This window comes from Polyodon spathula, chromosome 7 (genome assembly GCF_017654505.1).
Source record: "Polyodon spathula isolate WHYD16114869_AA chromosome 7, ASM1765450v1, whole genome shotgun sequence".
Taxonomy (NCBI): Eukaryota; Metazoa; Chordata; class Actinopteri; order Acipenseriformes; family Polyodontidae; genus Polyodon; species Polyodon spathula.
The window spans coordinates 56008954-56026899 of record NC_054540.1 but is presented as its reverse complement, the minus strand read 5'-3'; the positions used below and the strand labels follow the sequence as shown (position 1 = coordinate 56026899).

Sequence of the window (17946 nt, the reverse complement as noted above, 5' to 3'; positions counted from 1 at the left end):
CTCTCTCTCTCTCTCTCTCTCTCTCTCTCTCTCTCTCTCTCTCTCTCTCTCTCTCTCTCTCTCTCTCTCTCTCTCTCTCTCTCTCTCTCCTCACACACACACACACACACACACACACACACACACACACACACACACACACACACACAAAATGCTGAAAAAAAATTTGAGTGGTTGGTTTGGAGGCCCCAAGCAGTACGCTGATGTCCGTTGAATAACTGGTTTCAAAAATTAAAAAAAAAAGCACAAGTCCCCAGATCAGAAACAAAGGCCAGGTGCTGACCACGTTCTTTAAGACAGTCTCTCTGCGTCGACAAAGTCCTCCTACCACCAGAGAGATTATCTCCGAGGGACTAGCATGGCCAGAGCTGCAGCTCCCAGCAGCAGGACAAAGCTGGTCAGAGGCAGACCGACTGCCCCCGAAACTTCACCCGATCTTGCAATCACTGGAGGGTTCTTGGTGATGGTGGGAGTGAAGACGAAATCGGACGTACAATGCTGGCCCTCGCACCCGCTGCCACTCTCCTCCCCACTGCCATCCTCACCTGCGGGCACAGAACAAACCAGCAAATGAGAGCGCATCAGATTAATGATGACCAAAAAGCATTTCAATAAACCCATCAGAAAGAGTGGGTGTCTCTGAACAGCACTCACTCATGTCAAAGAAGGTGACGTCATGCCCGTTGTGGGCGCTCTTCAGCCTGTTGGTCATCAGGCGCAGCACCATTATCTGCCGGCGAATCACCAAGTCCGGCTTGGTGATGTCAACCTCCACATCGGGGTTGGCCACCTGGTTGGCTAACCCATTTCCCATCACCACCGAATCGTACCTGCAAAACACACATGCAAGTTCAGAAACTGCGCTACAAAAGGAACAGACAAGTTAAAAGCTCCAGTGCAATGTCTGCATCAGCCCCACCAGTTCAAACAAAAGCTTCGAAAGAACATTTTTACCTGCTCTTTGCGGTGCCATTCCAGCACTCGTCTCCCGCGCTTATCCGCTCTCCCGTGCACACACTCTCCGGCAGCGTGGACCAGAACTTCTTTGCCAGCTTGAGGTGCTTCTTCACATCAGGGACCTGCACGGGCACACAGAGAGGAGATGAGGTCAGGCTTGAGAGAATTAAGATCATGCGTCTGTGAGCTCGGGTCACAGCAGGCCAGTCCAGTCATGCATAAAGTAACTTATTTATAATTTGCTGTGCAAGTATAACCGATCATCAGTGGGTATCAAGCTGGTATTGTGGTAGAAGTCTTACCAGTCTGTCGAGGCTGGTGCCCGCTGCAGTAGTGGGCCTCTCCTCCGGGTTGTAGGGTCGGAACCTGGCATTGAATCCGCCATCAGGAGCCGAGCGTGAGACGCGATCTGGAACAGCAGGCCTAGGCTGCCCACACCCCTGGAACACCTGAGAGAGGACAAGCACAGGACACAGTTAACTCTTTCAACACTGCAGGCCTGGATACAGGTCTGAGAAAGCTAGCTCCACTCAACACAGCACTTACGTGACAGTACTACACAACATGCAATGCGTTCAAGAGATAGGTGGAATATCCCTTTACATGATCCTAGCCAGGACTGCAAATAATATTTAAACTCCAACTGACTGAACATTTCTACACACAGAAACACAAACACCTACCGAAGTAGAGGATGAGTAATACCATTAACAATGCTGCAGAGCTGGCAGGCAGACACGGTCATGACATCATATACTATCGGACACAATATGAAAAGACAGGTACAGATTCCCACAGACTTCACAAAGAAAGATATCCTACACAGTGTTGAAACTGTCCAGGAAAAAAAGCATGAGTCACAAAGAACTACTCTGACTATCTGAAAACAGTGGCTGTATTCAGAGCGCTTTATTGAGGTCAATTGAAAATGGACAGCCCCACCTTCTGGGAGACCTGCATGCTGTTTTCTTGCATGTTCATGATGGCGTCCGAGATCTTGACATCAATGGGGTCCATCACAGCCTCAATGTTGAAGGGGCCTTCCAGTCTCTCTGCCAGGTTCAGCATGGCATCTGCGGGGCACAATCATGGGTCAGATGCGTTCACAGAGGCACCAGCCCACTGTCTTCACACCAATGCAAGTTCAATCTATACAGGTCTCCTTTGTAACTTCCTCTCCTGCCTATTAACGGCTGGGACTCCCCTTGAATTAGACGCCCTTGTAGAGCAGTGTAATCTCCTGGGCATGGGTCAGGAGCAGTGTACAGATTCAACAGGAACTGAACAGTCACAGTCCAGCACTGGCACACAAACACTTTGCCCAAATTGCCCATGGCAGCAGCACAACATGATGTCACATAAATAGATCAAAGTCACTCTTCCCACTCGCTGACCCTTGTTTACTGACAAATCAAAACCAATTGTTCATTTCTGACTACACAAAGGCCCTTCCACCACTAGGGGGTGCCAGAGAGTCACCAAGTCCTCTGGGCTCTTTTGCTGGTTACCAACTGCATTAACCAACCTTGCGTCTGTTTAAAACCTGTTGTAAATAACACTTGTACATTCAGCACCAAGATTTTACAATGTATTTAGGTGCCTGTGCATCTTTTAAAACACCAGGTTCAACAACTATAATCTTAAGCCCACTTTAAAGAGGCTTAGTGAGCCGGCTCCCAGTCTCAAGTGTGAGTGGAAGAAAGCAGGCAGCGGGGAGAGCGGAGCGCGGAGAGCACTGTCAGCCGGGCCCCTAACCCTCCCATCACAGCTTTCTATCCACAGGCGCTGCTTTTCTTGAGACCGGAACTCATCATCAGTACCGAGAGAACAAGGGAACAGATACCAAACAAGGTGAACCTCCAGCCCTTCACTGCAGCGTGGAATCACTTCATGCACTAACGCTGTACTGGAGTCAGCATTACTGATTCGTAGAGAAGCCAGAGGAGCAGCTAGAGGCTCTTCCTATCTACCGTTATAAATGTAAAAGAGAAGCGAGCTGGGGGAGCGGGGGCTGTTTGAGGGGACTGGGGGAGGGCTGTTGCTCTGGCTGCAGATGCTTTGTGAGGGGGGAGCGGGGGCTGTTTGAGGGGACTGGGGGAGGGCTGTTGCTCTGGCTGCAGATGCTTTGTGAGGGGGGAGCGGGGGCTGTTTGAGGGGACTGGGGGAGGGCTGTTGCTCTGGCTGCAGATGCTTTGTGAGGCGCTGCGCTCAGGAATGTGAGGCAGGCTTTCAGAGCCGACACACAGGACACATTCAGGCCCCCAGCAGAGACGGCCCGTCAGGAATTCACTTTTTTTTTCTTCTTCTTTTCTTGATGGGGTGGGAAGGCAGGGGGTCTGACTGAACCCTTTTTTTTTTTTGGTTAAGGGGGGTGGGGGGAAATTCCCCAAATGTGCGGCCCACTATTGATGTTCCACAAGCTTTACATACAGGTTTTAAAAGGAGCATCTCAAAACACACACAGCACTCACGGGTTTGTTGTTTAGGTTCCCATGCTATGAAAGCTTACTGGATACATGCTTGTAGTCCAGCAAGTTGGCAATGTGTACGAGGTACAGTAGAACTGCATGCAACAGAACACACAAAACAGCACTGCTTAATGACCATCAATCTTCCAGACCAAAGAGGACACACCCAAAACATCACATGGACTTAGGACTTCAGACTGTGCCCAACAGGGGGCGCTAACGCACCCATGACATTGTTCCACTCTGTGTCCAGGTCGGCCTGGTTCGCCAGGCATCCCTTCATCACGTTGAGGCAGTAATTGGGGCAGGGTTTGAGCGCCACCTGCCCGCTGCAGTAGGGACAGTACATCATCTTCATGGCGGCTCTCACGCAGTCCGGAGAGGCGTTCACCTGTAGGGGGCAGAGCAGCAATAGAGAGGGCTTAGTTCAGCATTCCTTACATTCTGAAAGACCCATCCTTTCACACTGAGGTGCGGCTTCCAGAAAACATTTCAGGCACAACCTGGCCTCCGCCAGCATCGAGTCCCTACCCAGGACTCTTCTGCATTGCTGTTTTAACTCAACACTGGGTTCAGTCGGACTACACCAGTGGTTCCGAATGCACGCCTTTCCAGCTGTTGAAGTTCAATGGCTTGAAGTGATGTGTCAGCTGAAGCAGCTATACATTTTTGGTATTACCAACATAGGTTGACATATTCAATGCAAGTTGTGCTGCAGTGCAAGCTGCTTTCAAGCAAATGAAATTCAACAAGCATGACCCTGATCACAGCCAGAGAGTGGACCCTGGACTGTGGAATAAACAGAACCCATCAGGTCTGACTGGTTGTTTAAACTCTGTTGCTTGGGCTTTGCTTACAGCCCGGTGCACAGACATATTTCATCCCAATCTGCAACTGATAAGGGGGGAGTGGGTGGGGTGGAGTTATTGACAAGCTGATAACCAGTGACAAGGTTAACCCATTAGGCCTAGTTCTCAGATACCAGGGAAACAATAGATAAAAGTCAGTTGAAGGAGAACTACTCTTAGCATCTTACAAATTAGAGTTCCAACAACACACCCCAAACTACTCCCCCCTCACCCCAGGCCCTGCACCCTCATCACTGCAGAAAAGGCCTGTATTGGCCCTGTAGCCATGTGTCCTTGTTCAGCATGCACAGATCACTACACAGTTGCTGTTTTCACAGAGATTTGAATGCAGGCAGCCTGCTAGATATACGTGATCACTGGAACCGTGTTCGTGGAGCCGGGTTTCCAGAACAGTACTTTGGGATGAGGATGACACAGTTACTCGGTCTAGTCTATCAACGCTGCCTGTCTGCCCTCAGCACAAGGGGGCGGTAGCTTCCCCGGTGATGGAGGGATTCCTGAGGCTCCCTGGAGAGACGGGGTGGGGGTCTGTGTTTAGATTCTCACTGATTAATCCTCCCTCGACGGAGAGCAATGGAAAACTTGAGGAGTTTCACATCTGCAAGCTGTAAAGGCCGCAGTCTTGGTGTATCCTCCCAAGCTAAATGTTTTCTTTTAGAACGAGGAGTTTCAGCTCCGGGCTACAGTGACAGACAGCGAGCGTGCAGGCCTGCTTCGTCAGCCCTTTAAAAGGACATACAGCTGCCAATGCAATTAACAAGCACTCCTCCATAGATCCTTCCCCGGCAGTCACTCTGAATACTGCGAGTTCTGTAACAGAATGATAACTTTCTCTGCTGCTTTAGGAGTCATCTCGTTTACAGGCTGCTTTACTTCTTGGTCTTGAAACCTTTGAACTCCACTGGCTTCTATACTATATCATTAAATAACTGGGAGATCAAATGTAACAATATCAAATGATTACTCAAGAACCACAAAGCCAGAACTTGGGATCATTCAGAAGGGCATCAATTGAAACAGCAGCGTTACCCCAGTAAGCCAACTGTGCACTGCAACAGCAAAATGTCGTTTATATTTCCATTGTAAAAAACTCACCACGGACACTTTGCCGACCACGTCTCCAATGACGTCAAGCCCCTGAGCGAAAGTCCTTGCCGCCACAAAGGCGCGCGTGACCTGCAGTTTGAGCTTGCGAGGCACGTCTCCGAAGGGCTTGAGCTGTTCAGTGTGCTTGCTGACACACTCCATGTACTCCTCTGTGAAATGGTACTGGACATTGACCAGCTTGAACATGCGCTCCAGAAGCCCAGCCCAGAACTCGGACAGCATCTGCTCCAGGTCCACCCCGCCGCTCACGTAGTAGCGCTTCAGGTCCTGGAAGAACTGCTTGAAGAGCTCTGCGTTCTGCACGTACATGACTCCGTACGTCCGGGTGAACATGTCGTGCAGGGAGCGCTCGGCATTGTCCAGCAGCTCCTTGAAGAATTCTGGAGACACGAGAGGAAGTTCATGTAAGAGCTACCATTAAACATTAAAAAAAACATTCTTTTTTATTGCAAAAGCCAAGTCAGTAAGTCCCATAAAAGGATTATCAGGAGTGACAATGAGAGGAAACAGTTACAGTGAGAGACCAGCTCTCGGCTCTAGCCTGCAGACCAAATGCACATAATGTTACACTTGCATAGATGAAGCGTAACTACACTTGTAACCTTTAGCTCCGGCTCCTCATTAGTTTTAATTGAACTGGAATCCAGGGGCATGAAACAATTTTGAGGAATGGAGTGTAGGATTATCATTTAGTGGTTTATTTTAGAGGCATTGCAAAAAACAAATAAATAAATAAAAATTATTTTGTTTAGGAAAAGGCATTGAAGTGAAATCAAACACACACCTCATTAAATTAACGTGGTTACAAAGCACACTGGAATCTCGTGCTTCTACATCACAGAACACATTCAATAGAACTGGGGCCGAACTCTTCCAGTGACGAAGGGGACTTTTTGATGTGACGCTAGAATGGCAGAATAGATCTGTCTATAGAGTCTTTTTTTAGGCTCCCTAACGGACAGCCTGCGAGTAGGCCTGGCTACTATCAGTGGCATTTTCGTGCCCACATTCCTTTTCCCCCACCCTTCGCTTCCTCAATGGAATTTCAATAGGATTATTTAATAAAACCAAATGTCTAGGTTGGTAGCCTCTGACCTGTAAATCCCGCCCCCCCCCCTTCTCTCTCACGGCTCACCCCAGACAGGGAAAGGGCGGCTTCAGCCTGCTCCCCACACAGCAGAACAGGAACAATAACCCAGCTAATCCTCAGGAATGTTGTCTACCTCTCTCCCCCGTCCCCCCACATCCTAATTGGACTCCTTCATGGGGAAGCACACACTCCCAGAATAAGCATTTTCAATGTTTAATCAGCTTTTCAGCTTCCCCCTTCTTTCATTTCAGAGTAAATGAAACGTGATTTACCTTGCAAGCTGCACCACTTTTACAAAGTAAAAGAAAATACTGCAGGCTCAGCTTCGCAAAGCAAGTCTTCTTTCCACCGGTTTATTAAAAATATTTTAAAAGACAGATCTGCATGTAGTTTTGTCGTGCAGAATTCACTCTGAATCTTTAGAAGAAACATTCTTGCAGTTTATTCTGTTGATTTGAACTGGATTTAACAGACTGCTACCTCGAAGTGCTTTGTGAAACCGTCCCTTGAATACACGAAACTCTCAAACATTAAACAGAAACAGAACTTAGAGACACCGAACTCCACACTCAGAATACTGGGAGGCTAACTCCTGCGCACTCCAGAGCAGGATTTCCAGTTCAATTCTCCTGCTCCACTCGCGGTGTTAAACCATGTGAAAGGGCACGCCAAGCCCCCTCCCCCCTCCAAACCCAATTCTCACTTCCTCCCGCCCCAGCCTGTGTGCTCACGCCGTTCACAGTCTCATTTCACAGCACAGCGGAGAGTTGTCCTGCAGCCCAGGAACAAACATGCCGAGCCCATGAAAGAGACACCTCAGCCAGCCCTGCTCCCGGGGAAACAGGGAGCACTCCATTAGCTTCTGTTTACATTGGTCACATCTACACCGTTCTGTTTTCTTTTAGGCTGTAAATACTAAACTTATCAAACAAAAGTTTAAGACTATCAATTGCGTGCGAGACCGTTTAAAAAATTATATATACAGTACTGTGCAAATGTTTTAGGGAGGTGTGAAAAAATGCTGTAAAGTAAGAATGCTTTCAAAAATAGACATGATAATAGATTATATTTATCAATTAACTAAACGCAAAGTGAGTGAACAGAAGAAAAACCTACATCAAATCAATATTCAATAAACCCTTTGCCTTCAAAACAGCATCAATTCTTCTACGTACACTTGCACACAGTTTTTGAAGGAACTCAGCAGGTAGGTTGGCCCAAACATCTTGGAGAACTAACCACAGTTCTTCTGTGGATTTAGGCAGCCTCAGTTGCTTCTCTCTCTTCATGTAATCCCAGACAGACTCGATGATGTTGAGATCAGGGCTCTGTGGGGGCCATACCATCACTTCCAGGACTCCTTGTTCTTCTTTACACTGAAGATAGTTCTTAATGACTTTCGCTGTATGTTTGGGGTCGTTGTCATGCTGCAGAATAAATCCTGGGGGCCAATCAGATGCCTCCCTGATGGTACTGCATGATGGATAAGTATCTGCCTGTACTTCTCAGCATTGAGGAGACCATTAATTCTGACCAAATCCCCAACTCCATTTGCAGAAATGCAGCCCCAAACTTGCAAGGAACCTCCACCATGCTTCACTGTTGCCTGCAGACACTCATTCGTGTACCGCTCTCCAGCCCTTCGGCGAACAAACTGCCTTCTGCTACAGCCAAATATTTCAAATTTTGACAATTCAGTCCAGAGCACCTGCTGCCATTTTTCTGCACCCCAGTTCCTGTGTTTTCGTGCATAGTTGAGTCGCTTGGCCTTGTTTCCACGTCAGAGGTATGGCTTTTTGGCCGCAAGTCTTCAATGAAGGCCACTTCTGACCAGACTTCTCCGGACAGTAGATGGGTGTACCAGGGTCCCATTGTTTTCTGCCAACTCTGAGCTGATGGCATTGCTGGACATCTTCCGATTGCGAAGGGAAGTAAGCATGATGTGTCTTTCATCTGCTGCAGTAAGTTTCCTTGGCCGACCACTGCGTCTACGGTCCTCAACGTTGCCCATTTCTTTGTGCTTCTTCAAAAGAGCTTGGACAGCACATCTGGAAACCCCTGTCTGCCTTGAAATTTCTGCCTGGGAGAGACCTTGCTGATGCAGTATAACTACCATGTGTCTTGTTGCTGTGCTCCGTCTTGCCATGGTGTATGACTTTTGACAGTAAACTGTCTTCAGCAACCTCACCTTGTTAGCTGAGTTTGGCTGTTCCTCACCCAGTTTTATTCCTCCTACACAGCCGTTTCTGTTTCAGTTAATGATTGTGTTTCAATATACATATTGAATTGATGATCATTAGCACCTGTTTGGTATAATTGTTTAATCATACACCTGACTATATGCCTACAAAACCCCTGACTTTGTGCAAGTGTACCTAGAAGAATTGATGCTGTTTTGAAGGCAAAGGGTGGTCACACCAAATATTGATTTGATGTAGATTTTTCTTCTGTTCACTCACTTTGCATTTAGTTAATTGATAAATATAAAATATTTGTATTTATAATAATATTAATATACTATAATCTATTAACATGTCTATTTTTGAAAGAATTCTTACTTTACAGCATTTTTTTCACACCTGCCTAAAACTTTTGCACAGTACTGTGTATGTGTGTATATGTATATATATATAATATATCATATATATATATATATATATATATATATATATATATATATATATGTATATATATAAAAATACACACTTTTTTTTTTTACATAAACGATTAATTGGGCATGAGACAAAGTTAAATATATATTTTGAAAAGGGGGGAGGTCTACATGTCACAAGGGAGTTCCAGTATGAAAGCAGATAACCCCACTCTCATCAAACCAAAACAAGGGCTACTGTTGAAAACGCTCAAGCCTGAGAAAGTGACGCCATTTTTTACTGGTTTAAAAACACAGGGGCGAAATATTGAAATATTCTAAATCTAGTTTTCATTTGTATCCCTGCACAGTTTTAAAAGGTTATGCAAAGAAAGCTCATGCCAATGTTTTATCTGTTAGCTGTGTTGAAGAATGCAGGTAGATTGATTCACTGCTCTGCAGGCATCTCCCCCTGGTGGCAACACGAGATCAGGACTTTCAGCAGTGAATGCAACCAGCACTGTTACTAGTTATGTAATCTTCTGGGACTTTAGAACACAATCATAAATTTTATTGCATGCAAGTTAAACTAAACTAGTCTCAACTCGGCTCCCCAGCCACATCCCACAGGGGCCCCTCCATTCCCAGGAGACGCTCCACTAGGGAGGGAGGGATGTGGGGCACTACCCTGCAGGTGTGCCTCAGTGCAGAGCTCAGATCTGCACAGATAAGGACACAAAGCTGGGAGTACAAAAGAGGTGAACAGTGGAGAGAAAGAAAAAAAACTACAGAGTTTCCATTTCGTGACTTAAAAGCAAACAGCCTGGACAATATTACTTTCAGTTCGTTTTGAGAGGTCTGGTTTCACACAGAGACACAGTTGGAAGTTCTTTGTTCTTCCCTTTATCAGCTGAAAGAGATGCTTGCCTTAGTCAGCTGTAGGTGTGTTAAAAAAAAAAGATTTCCCAGGTTGAATTAATTTTTTTTTAAGTTCAGTGGGTTTGCGTGTTCAGGTTCAGAGATCTAAACACATGTAAATGTATAGGTTCAGGTATGTCAGTAAACCACAGGCAGTAAAACCTGAACTGGCTCAAAGTGCTGTGGAATGGGAGGGCCCCCAAACAAAGCCATAACCCTGCAGCATACAAGAGGTTAACGACAGACCTGGCAGGAGAAAGCGGCTGCGGCCGCACATTCTGCAACGTCACATTCCACTTCACATCTGGCCAAGATCAGCGTCATGTCTTGATTAAATACTCCAAGAACGAGCCAGGACAGTCAGAGGAGCTGGGAGGCAGCGTGGCCCTAGTGGTTAGAGCTGGGCAGCTGGGAGACAGCGTGGCCCTAGCTGTTAATGACACAGACTGGAAAGACTCTCTTTTGGTTACATCGCTCCTATTGAAAGCAGTTGAAGACTGATCGGCCTGGCTAAAGTCCCACAGACGGCTCTGTGCCAGGGTTTAGCAGCCCTGACAGACAGCGAGAGAGCGGAGAGGGGTACAGTGCACTCACGGTCAAGCCCTGACGCAGCGAGAGAGCGGAGAGGGGTACAGTGCACTCACGGTCAAGCCCTGACGCAGCGAGAGCGCGGAGAGGGGTACAGTGCACTCACGGTCAAGCCCTGACTCCGCGAGAGCGCGGAGAGGGGTACAGTGCACTCACGGTCAAGCCCTGACGCAGCGAGAGCGCGGAGAGGGGTACAGTGCACTCACGGTCAAGCCCTGACGCAGCGAGAGCGCGGAGAGGGGTACAGTGCACTCACGGTCAAGCCCTGACGCAGCGAGAGAGCGGAGAGGGGTACAGTGCACTCACGGTCAAGCCCTGACGCAGCGAGAGAGCGGAGAGGGGTACAGTGCACTCACGGTCAAAGCGGCGGTGGCGCTGTGTGAAGGTGCTCTGCAGGTTGGAGCTCAGCTGGGTCACTGGGGCTCGGAGGTCAGTGCGGCTCTGCTGGCTCAGCTTCTCCTCCATCTCAGGGGTGCAGCACGTGAAGCCCTGCGGGCACACCTTCAACTGGGCACCTGCAAGAAGAGGAGCAGCGTTACAGCTACACAGCACTCAGACAGGCAATGCACATTACAAAGAACAACTGGGAGCTGGGGGGGTCTGAGGTCTTTAAAAATATCTGAAGGGCACTGACGAAGTTAACCCTAACCAATACTTTAAGGACAAAGTTGGAAATGAATTGGAGACAGACTTAAGACAGACGGTAGGAGACACTTGTTTATACAGAGTGGAGAGGGTATGGAATGGGAGAGCATAGCTCACGGTTGTTGACGCAGCGAGATGCTGAATCATTGGGGTCCTTTAAAAGAGCTGTTGTCACTCTAGCAAGCAAGCAGTGAGGGGCCGTACTGTAAACAGTATTACGTTCCTTCATTGTTACGCTAATTAAACTGTACCAATGAATGAAGACTGTTCACGTCTGAATTTGAGAACAAAAGAGAACTGAATCTGCATGTCTATTAAGAGATGTCTGAAAATTGCAATGCAGAACGAGAGAAAAGAGCCGGACAAGTTCATACAGGAGCCCAGACCACTCCCCACTGACTGAATATAGCTGTACAGTACTGGCAATCCTGTCCTGGGAGCTCTACTCACTGAATATAGCTGTACAGTACTGGCAATCCTTTCCCGTCTACTCACTGAATATAGCTGTACAGAGTGGGGAGGGTACTGGCAATCCTGTCCAGTCTACTCACTGAATATAGCTGTACAGTACTGGCAATCCTGTCCCGTCTACTCACTGAATATAGCTGTACGGTACTGGCAATCCTGTCCAGTCTACTCACTGAATATAGCTGTACGGTACTGGCAATCCTGTCCAGTCTACTCACTGAATATAGCTGTACGGTACTGGCAATCCTGTCCAGTCTACTCACTGAATATAGCTGTACAGTACTGGCAATCCTGTCCCGTCTACTCACTGAATATAGCTGTACGGTACTGGCAATCCTGTCCCGTCTACTCACTGAATATAGCTGTACGGTACTGGCAATCCTGTCCAGTCTACTCACTGAATATAGCTGTACGGTACTGGCAATCCTGTCCCGTCTACTCACTGAATATAGCTGTACGGTACTGGCAATCCTGTCCAGTCTACTCACTGAATATAGCTGTACAGTACTGGCAATCCTGTCCCGTCTACTCACTGAATATAGCTGTACAGTACTGGCAATCCTGTCCCGTCTACTCACTGAATATAGCTGTACAGTACTGGCAATCCTGTCCAGTCTACTCACTGAATATAGCTGTACGGTACTGGCAATCCTGTCCAGTCTACTCACTGAATATAGCTGTACAGTACTGGCAATCCTGTCCAGTCTACTCACTGAATATAGCTGTACAGTACTGGCAATCCTGTCCCGTCTACTCACTGAATATAGCTGTACAGTACTGGCAATCCTCTTCCACCTACTCTCTTCAACACAAGAGTAATTACTAAATACTTCAACTCCATTACTGAGTGCATCACAGTTCAGAGAGCGCAACAAGATTATATTAAAAACTCCAGCAGCATTCAAAAACTCACGCTACATTCAAAAACTCTGGCAGCATTCAAAAACTCCGGCAGCATTCAAAAACTCACAATATAGCTGGTATCATTTTTCTGGGGACGGGGTTTAGAAGGGAAGCCCCACATCACCTTCCTGTCAAGAACCAAACCACAACATCGCACTTCCAAAACCCCCCAGCTCCTGTTTGTTAGAACTGCTGTGTCGAGGAGAAGTGTGAACCTAACTTTCCAAACATCAATTAGGTTACCCATTGAAGTCCTACGTGCTCAAGCGAGATTTGTGACCGTTTGCAAACCTCCTGCTGCAGACCACAACAAGACCCTAACTGCTCCGATCGCTGGCACCTGGTGATTAACAACATTTTTAACAAGGCAGTTCTAATAACAAAAACAAGCACAAGCGACTGCCTTGTACTTTGCACGGGTTATCAGAGAGCATGTACTGAAGTGTTCTGGTATGGAGGTGCCACAGATGTGGACTAACCTCTGATGCAATGCTTCCCATTGATTTAAAAATCTACACTAGAGCAGTGTGGGATGCCAGGTCCTGCTGCACAGTCCCTGCCTGGCCTCTCGGGGTGTCTTGAATACCTTGGCTCTGTCTGCCTGAAAGGAATTCTTTGTCTCTGTTATTTTAGCTAATGGAAGAGGGCTTAGGAAGGCTTTCAGTCAGGCTAAGCCCGGCTTTTCTGTGAGAAACAAACCTCTCAGCCGCCCTGCAATCAACTTGATAGCCTCCTGCAAAGCTTCCAGCTCCAGACTTGCAGCTGTGTTTATTGCATGACTGCTTCCACACTGCGTGACCTCACCGCTGTCACAGTAACAACTGGGACTTGTGTTCAATAGCCTAGCTTTGTAAAAGAGAAACAAGTACTCGGTATTCATTCTACAGCTCTTAGCATCAGGGCATGCGATTACAGTAGCATTATGCATACCATTGAAGTGTTCTGGAGGTGTCACAGAACCAGGTGTCCCATGTATGGGACACTATGCATAAATGGGCTTTCCCTTTTATGCCCTTGTATGTCCCATATACGGGAATAGTGGAGTTGCAAAAGCAGGGTTATTCTGATCCCTGTGAACCAGAAGTGGAAACATCTTATTAAGGCGTTTGAAAACAGCAAGCTTGAATTGCAGAGGCTGGCGGCGGCTGTGAGCAGGCGTGATGGGGTTCAAGAGAAGAAGTCGGTCAGCAAGGAAAGGACTGGACCAGAGCCAAACCCCACAGCAGAGTTCGTCCGCACAAACAAACCCATGCAGGCGGGCGCCCCTGGGGGCCGCAGCGCTGTCACTTCTTGTGCATATGAAGAGAAACCGCAGAGGGGACCCATTTAGAAATGCGGCTGGCTTGGCCCTCTAACCCTGCTGTTGCAGAACGGTGAGAACAGAAAGCAAACTTTACTCTGCAAAACCAAAACGCAACAAAACATTCCTTCCAAGAAACAATCAACAGCTCGGTGTACTAGAGTCTCTCCCCAGCCTGCGCCAGCCAGAGCGCTAATTATTAACAGACCCAGCAAGCGAAACCGCAGAGCAGGCTGCACAGTTCACATGAACTGGTATTTATTTTATATTGTACAATAAAAATCTAGCCCCCTTCTGTGCCAAGGTCTCAGGGACATGACCACGCAGGGTTAAAACTGCTTTCCACAAGACCCATGCAACTGCAAATTAGCTGAACCATACAGGAGGCTCTGTGGGGATATTAAGCAGACGCTATATAAAAAAAATAAAACTATGAGCTACGCCTTGTGTATAAATAGTACAGCGGAGAGATTCAATAAGACATCGGGGCTGGACGGCACGTCCTTTTCTCCCCTCCACAGCAACCAGCCATGCTCCGACACTCACAAAGAAACCTCAGATACAGGAACTATCTTCAGCTTGCTGTACCCATTCTAATCACCTCCCCACCCCCCCACCTCTCCTTATCCTTGGTACTACAGCCGTGGATGAAAGCAGATGGGAACTCTGCAAGCTTCTGAAAAACACCGGCAATGCACCTCAGCAATCCTGGACAAACTGCAGAACGCAGTGTGCCATGTGTGCCAAACTCAAACGCTGTGAAATGAAGTGGAGAACGGCAAAGGCATTTCATTTACGATCCAAGACGGATTCCAACTCAGGCCTCCAGAGTTGAAAGCGCAAGCGAATGAACCTCCTGTACCATCTAAACCCTGCTAAATAAATGGCCCATAGAAACATAGAATACATAGAAACAGTAACCTCCCTTCCCCCTGCCCCAGGGCAATAACCCCTAGCTTCTCAACTCTCCCAACACTTGTTCCTCAGCAATTACCAGCAGCATTGTGTTCACGCATGGATGAAGAACGTGCCCGTCAATCCAGGTTTAAATTGCTAACAACTTAATCACTTCCTTAACCTTTTCTGACCAAATTGCCTTCTGTACAGAGTCAGGATTACCACCCTCTCCCTCCCCTAGCATCCACTGGCGTGAGAGCCCCTCTGCCCCCACCCTTCAACATTAAGCAGCAGCCAAAGGTTAACAGAACCTTGTCCTGAAAGGTCATGCCCCCACCCCCCAGCCGAAGCCCCTGTTGGTACAGTCTGGCACGCCCAGCCCCCCCTCCTTAGGTCAGTCCTGGTTCCAGTCTCTTTCCTCTCTCACGCTTCTCTGCGGCTTGCCAGCAAGGGAGGCGACTGACCCGTTAGCAGAGGAAAGGAGATAACGGTCGAGAAGCCAGGCTCCCACTGTGACCAGTAACCTTGTTTCCACTTTTCACCAGTAAAAGGAAATGTTCAATCACCCCCCCCCCCCCCCCCCCCGTAACTAACACTTGTGTTTCTAGTTTCAAAATTCAGTGTCTCTAAAACTCCTAAACCCATTAATCATCCAAACCACACAGGACTCTTCAGCACAACACCAGATCAACAGTAAAAGTTAAAGGAAGACTGATTACCCTGGGAAACTCAACCAGTTCATGTTAAGGTTGACTTCAATGCAACACGCACTCAATTATATAAATTCCTCTGGCTTGTGCAGACCAGGGATCCCGAGAGCTGGCATATCGATGACCCAGTCCCGCAGGAGCTGGAATATCGATGACCCAGTCCTGCAGGAGCTGGAATATCGATGACCCAGTCCTGCAGGAGCTGTCTTTCAGTATCTGGCCCAATGCTTTTCTTAGGATCTGTTTGGAATAAATATTTGTCCTGCTGGACCAGCGCTTCCCTTTGCAGGCTCTCACACTAGACAGCGTGCTCAGCATCCTGTCATCCGTCAGACAAGCGTGGGACGTCTGGACGTAAACAGTTTACACAGAGATCCTTCCACGCCAAGCTTGTCTCAACGCTTGTCTCCCTTTCTCTCTAATCCATGCCGGTCTGTTTCCACCACAATCTCAGACTGCTCACACCGACTCAAAACTCCTGTCTCAACATTATTCGCAAATGCACAACAGGAGTGTGGTTTATCAGACATCACCACAAGAAAGGGAGAAGTGTAGGACTTTCCTGCAAGAGTCTAATGAACGTGCGCTCAGTGGAAACACGGCATAACATGCCACACGATGCATTACAATCTTCTCTAACTGTGTGTGTGTGGGGGAACCTGGAATAGCTCAGAAGTGCTCTAGAAAAGGTTAAGCCACGATGCAGCAGCCAGTACAAACCCCTATTGTTATACAGCACAGTACATGGTCCTGATTAGCTTTGCCGTCTATCTCAATACTACACACCCTGCAATCAATCACACACCAGGCTTCTGGGCACAGTTACAGCAAAGCAAAATACTGCACAGCAGAGAAAAAAAAAAAATCACTCATACTATATAGAATGAAGGAATATTTCTTAAGCATCGCGGGGCGCTATACACTTCATATCAGTCCTCTCCGGTCCAGTCTCAACATAGACACTGACTGATCACACAGCATGATCTTCAGCTGGTGCAAGAGTCCCCCCTCCCTCTCACTCACATGACTTCCAACTACAAAACAAATGAGTTCTGCTTCTACCCAAGAGATTGTTTCAGATGTGTCACGGGTAAAAAAAAAAAAAAACACACACACACACAACCCACAAACATTCAAATTCCACAATAAGCTGCATTCTAGCACCCTTTGAATATTTAACACTTCAGCTGTCACATCTGCCCCGTGGGGGTGTGTGTGGTTCACAAGGTCTATTTGCAACAGGATTTTGGGCTGTGCTGTCAAAATGCTAAACAAAACCCCCCACCCCCCACCCCCCCCCAAAAAAAAAAAAAATCTTTATAGAATTGATTATCTGCAAGGCATCTTGATCTGTACAAGAGGAAGCAACTAACTTGAGGATCCACCCCAACAAACGCCATAGTAGCAGTAATCTGGATTTAATGAATGAAGTGATAAAATAGTTAACATGCCCATCCATTGTGTGCTTTTTACAGATAACATTATGCAGCAACACCCCCACTCCCCACCCCCAAAGTCTCACTACCCTCACCCGCTCCTTCTAATCTTTTCAAACTAGTGTGGGTTAGAAACAAGTGTGATCTGAGAGGATGCATGGACCCCTCCACTCCTCTGCAGTGTGATCTCTGAGAGGATGCAAGGACCCCCTCCTCTCCTCTGGAGTGTGATCTCTGAGAGGATGCATGGACCCCCTCCTCTCCTCCCCTCCCTCCCCCACCCTCTCTGGAATTTGACCAAAGTTCTTTCTTCAAGCACCACTGCAGCTCTCAGGAAACCAACCTCAGGAATTAAAGATGTCTGACCAACAAGGTTCCAGCCCTTTATCTACCTGCTCCCCCTCCCAAACTCTCCTCCCAGCCCTCTAAGCAGCATGTACGGCACTAATAAAGATCAATTTGTCAAGTTAAACTGTGTTCTCATCCATCAGGCCTAGGTCACACTGCCTGGCCTGCCCCAGCTCAAACAACTAGGGCAACACTGCTTCCTCTACTCCCAGTCTCTCAGCTCCAAAGACAAGACCCACCACACTGCTTCTAAATCACACTAGCAAAAAAGAAACAAAGTTAGGTTTATTGAAAATACAAAACAGACCCCCTTAAAAGGAGAATAGAAATAAAGTAACAGAATGAAAGGTGTACACCTCTCTCGCTCCCTAGGCCCACAGCGAGCGAGAGGGAAGAACTCCCAGCAGCCCTGCTTGGTTTGGCTCTCCAGTGGTCTGCCGAATCAGTATTGTTACTACAGCAACAAAACAGAGACCCCATAATAAACACACGACATCTTCGAGATGTCAAACAGAAAACCTTCACAGCAGCTGCATTCCCACACAAACAGTAAAAACGAGAGCAATTCTCTCTCTCTCTCTCTCCACTGAAGTACAAACACAAAACACATCCAGCAAGCACACACAAAATCTATGCTTAACACCGCACAACA

The 17946-nt window shown here is 47.5% G+C and overlaps 1 protein-coding gene across 3 annotated transcripts in view; it reads right to left on the bottom strand.

Moving 5' to 3' along the window:
- Positions 1 to 71: 71 nt before the first annotated feature.
- gpc4 (glypican 4) overlaps positions 72 to 17946 on the bottom strand; it is a 29945-nt gene continuing 12070 nt past the window's right edge. Inside the window, exons 2-10 of one of the 3 annotated variants that reach the window (XR_005950636.1) lie at positions 10944 to 11102; positions 5390 to 5781; positions 3651 to 3816; positions 1900 to 2030; positions 1260 to 1406; positions 955 to 1079; positions 655 to 830; positions 125 to 545; positions 72 to 89 (exon numbers count right to left, since the gene is read on the bottom strand). Coding sequence is in view for 1 of the 3 variants with exons in the window: in XM_041256041.1 (XP_041111975.1) it covers positions 340 to 545; positions 655 to 830; positions 955 to 1079; positions 1260 to 1406; positions 1900 to 2030; positions 3651 to 3816; positions 5390 to 5781; positions 10944 to 11102 (1502 nt within the window). In the remaining 2 variants the exon portion in view is untranslated. Of the gene's footprint in view, positions 90 to 120; positions 546 to 654; positions 831 to 954; positions 1080 to 1259; positions 1407 to 1899; positions 2031 to 3650; positions 3817 to 5389; positions 5782 to 10943; positions 11103 to 17946 lie in introns of those variants that run through there. The other 2 variants (XR_005950635.1, XM_041256041.1) reach the window with 2 other exon arrangements.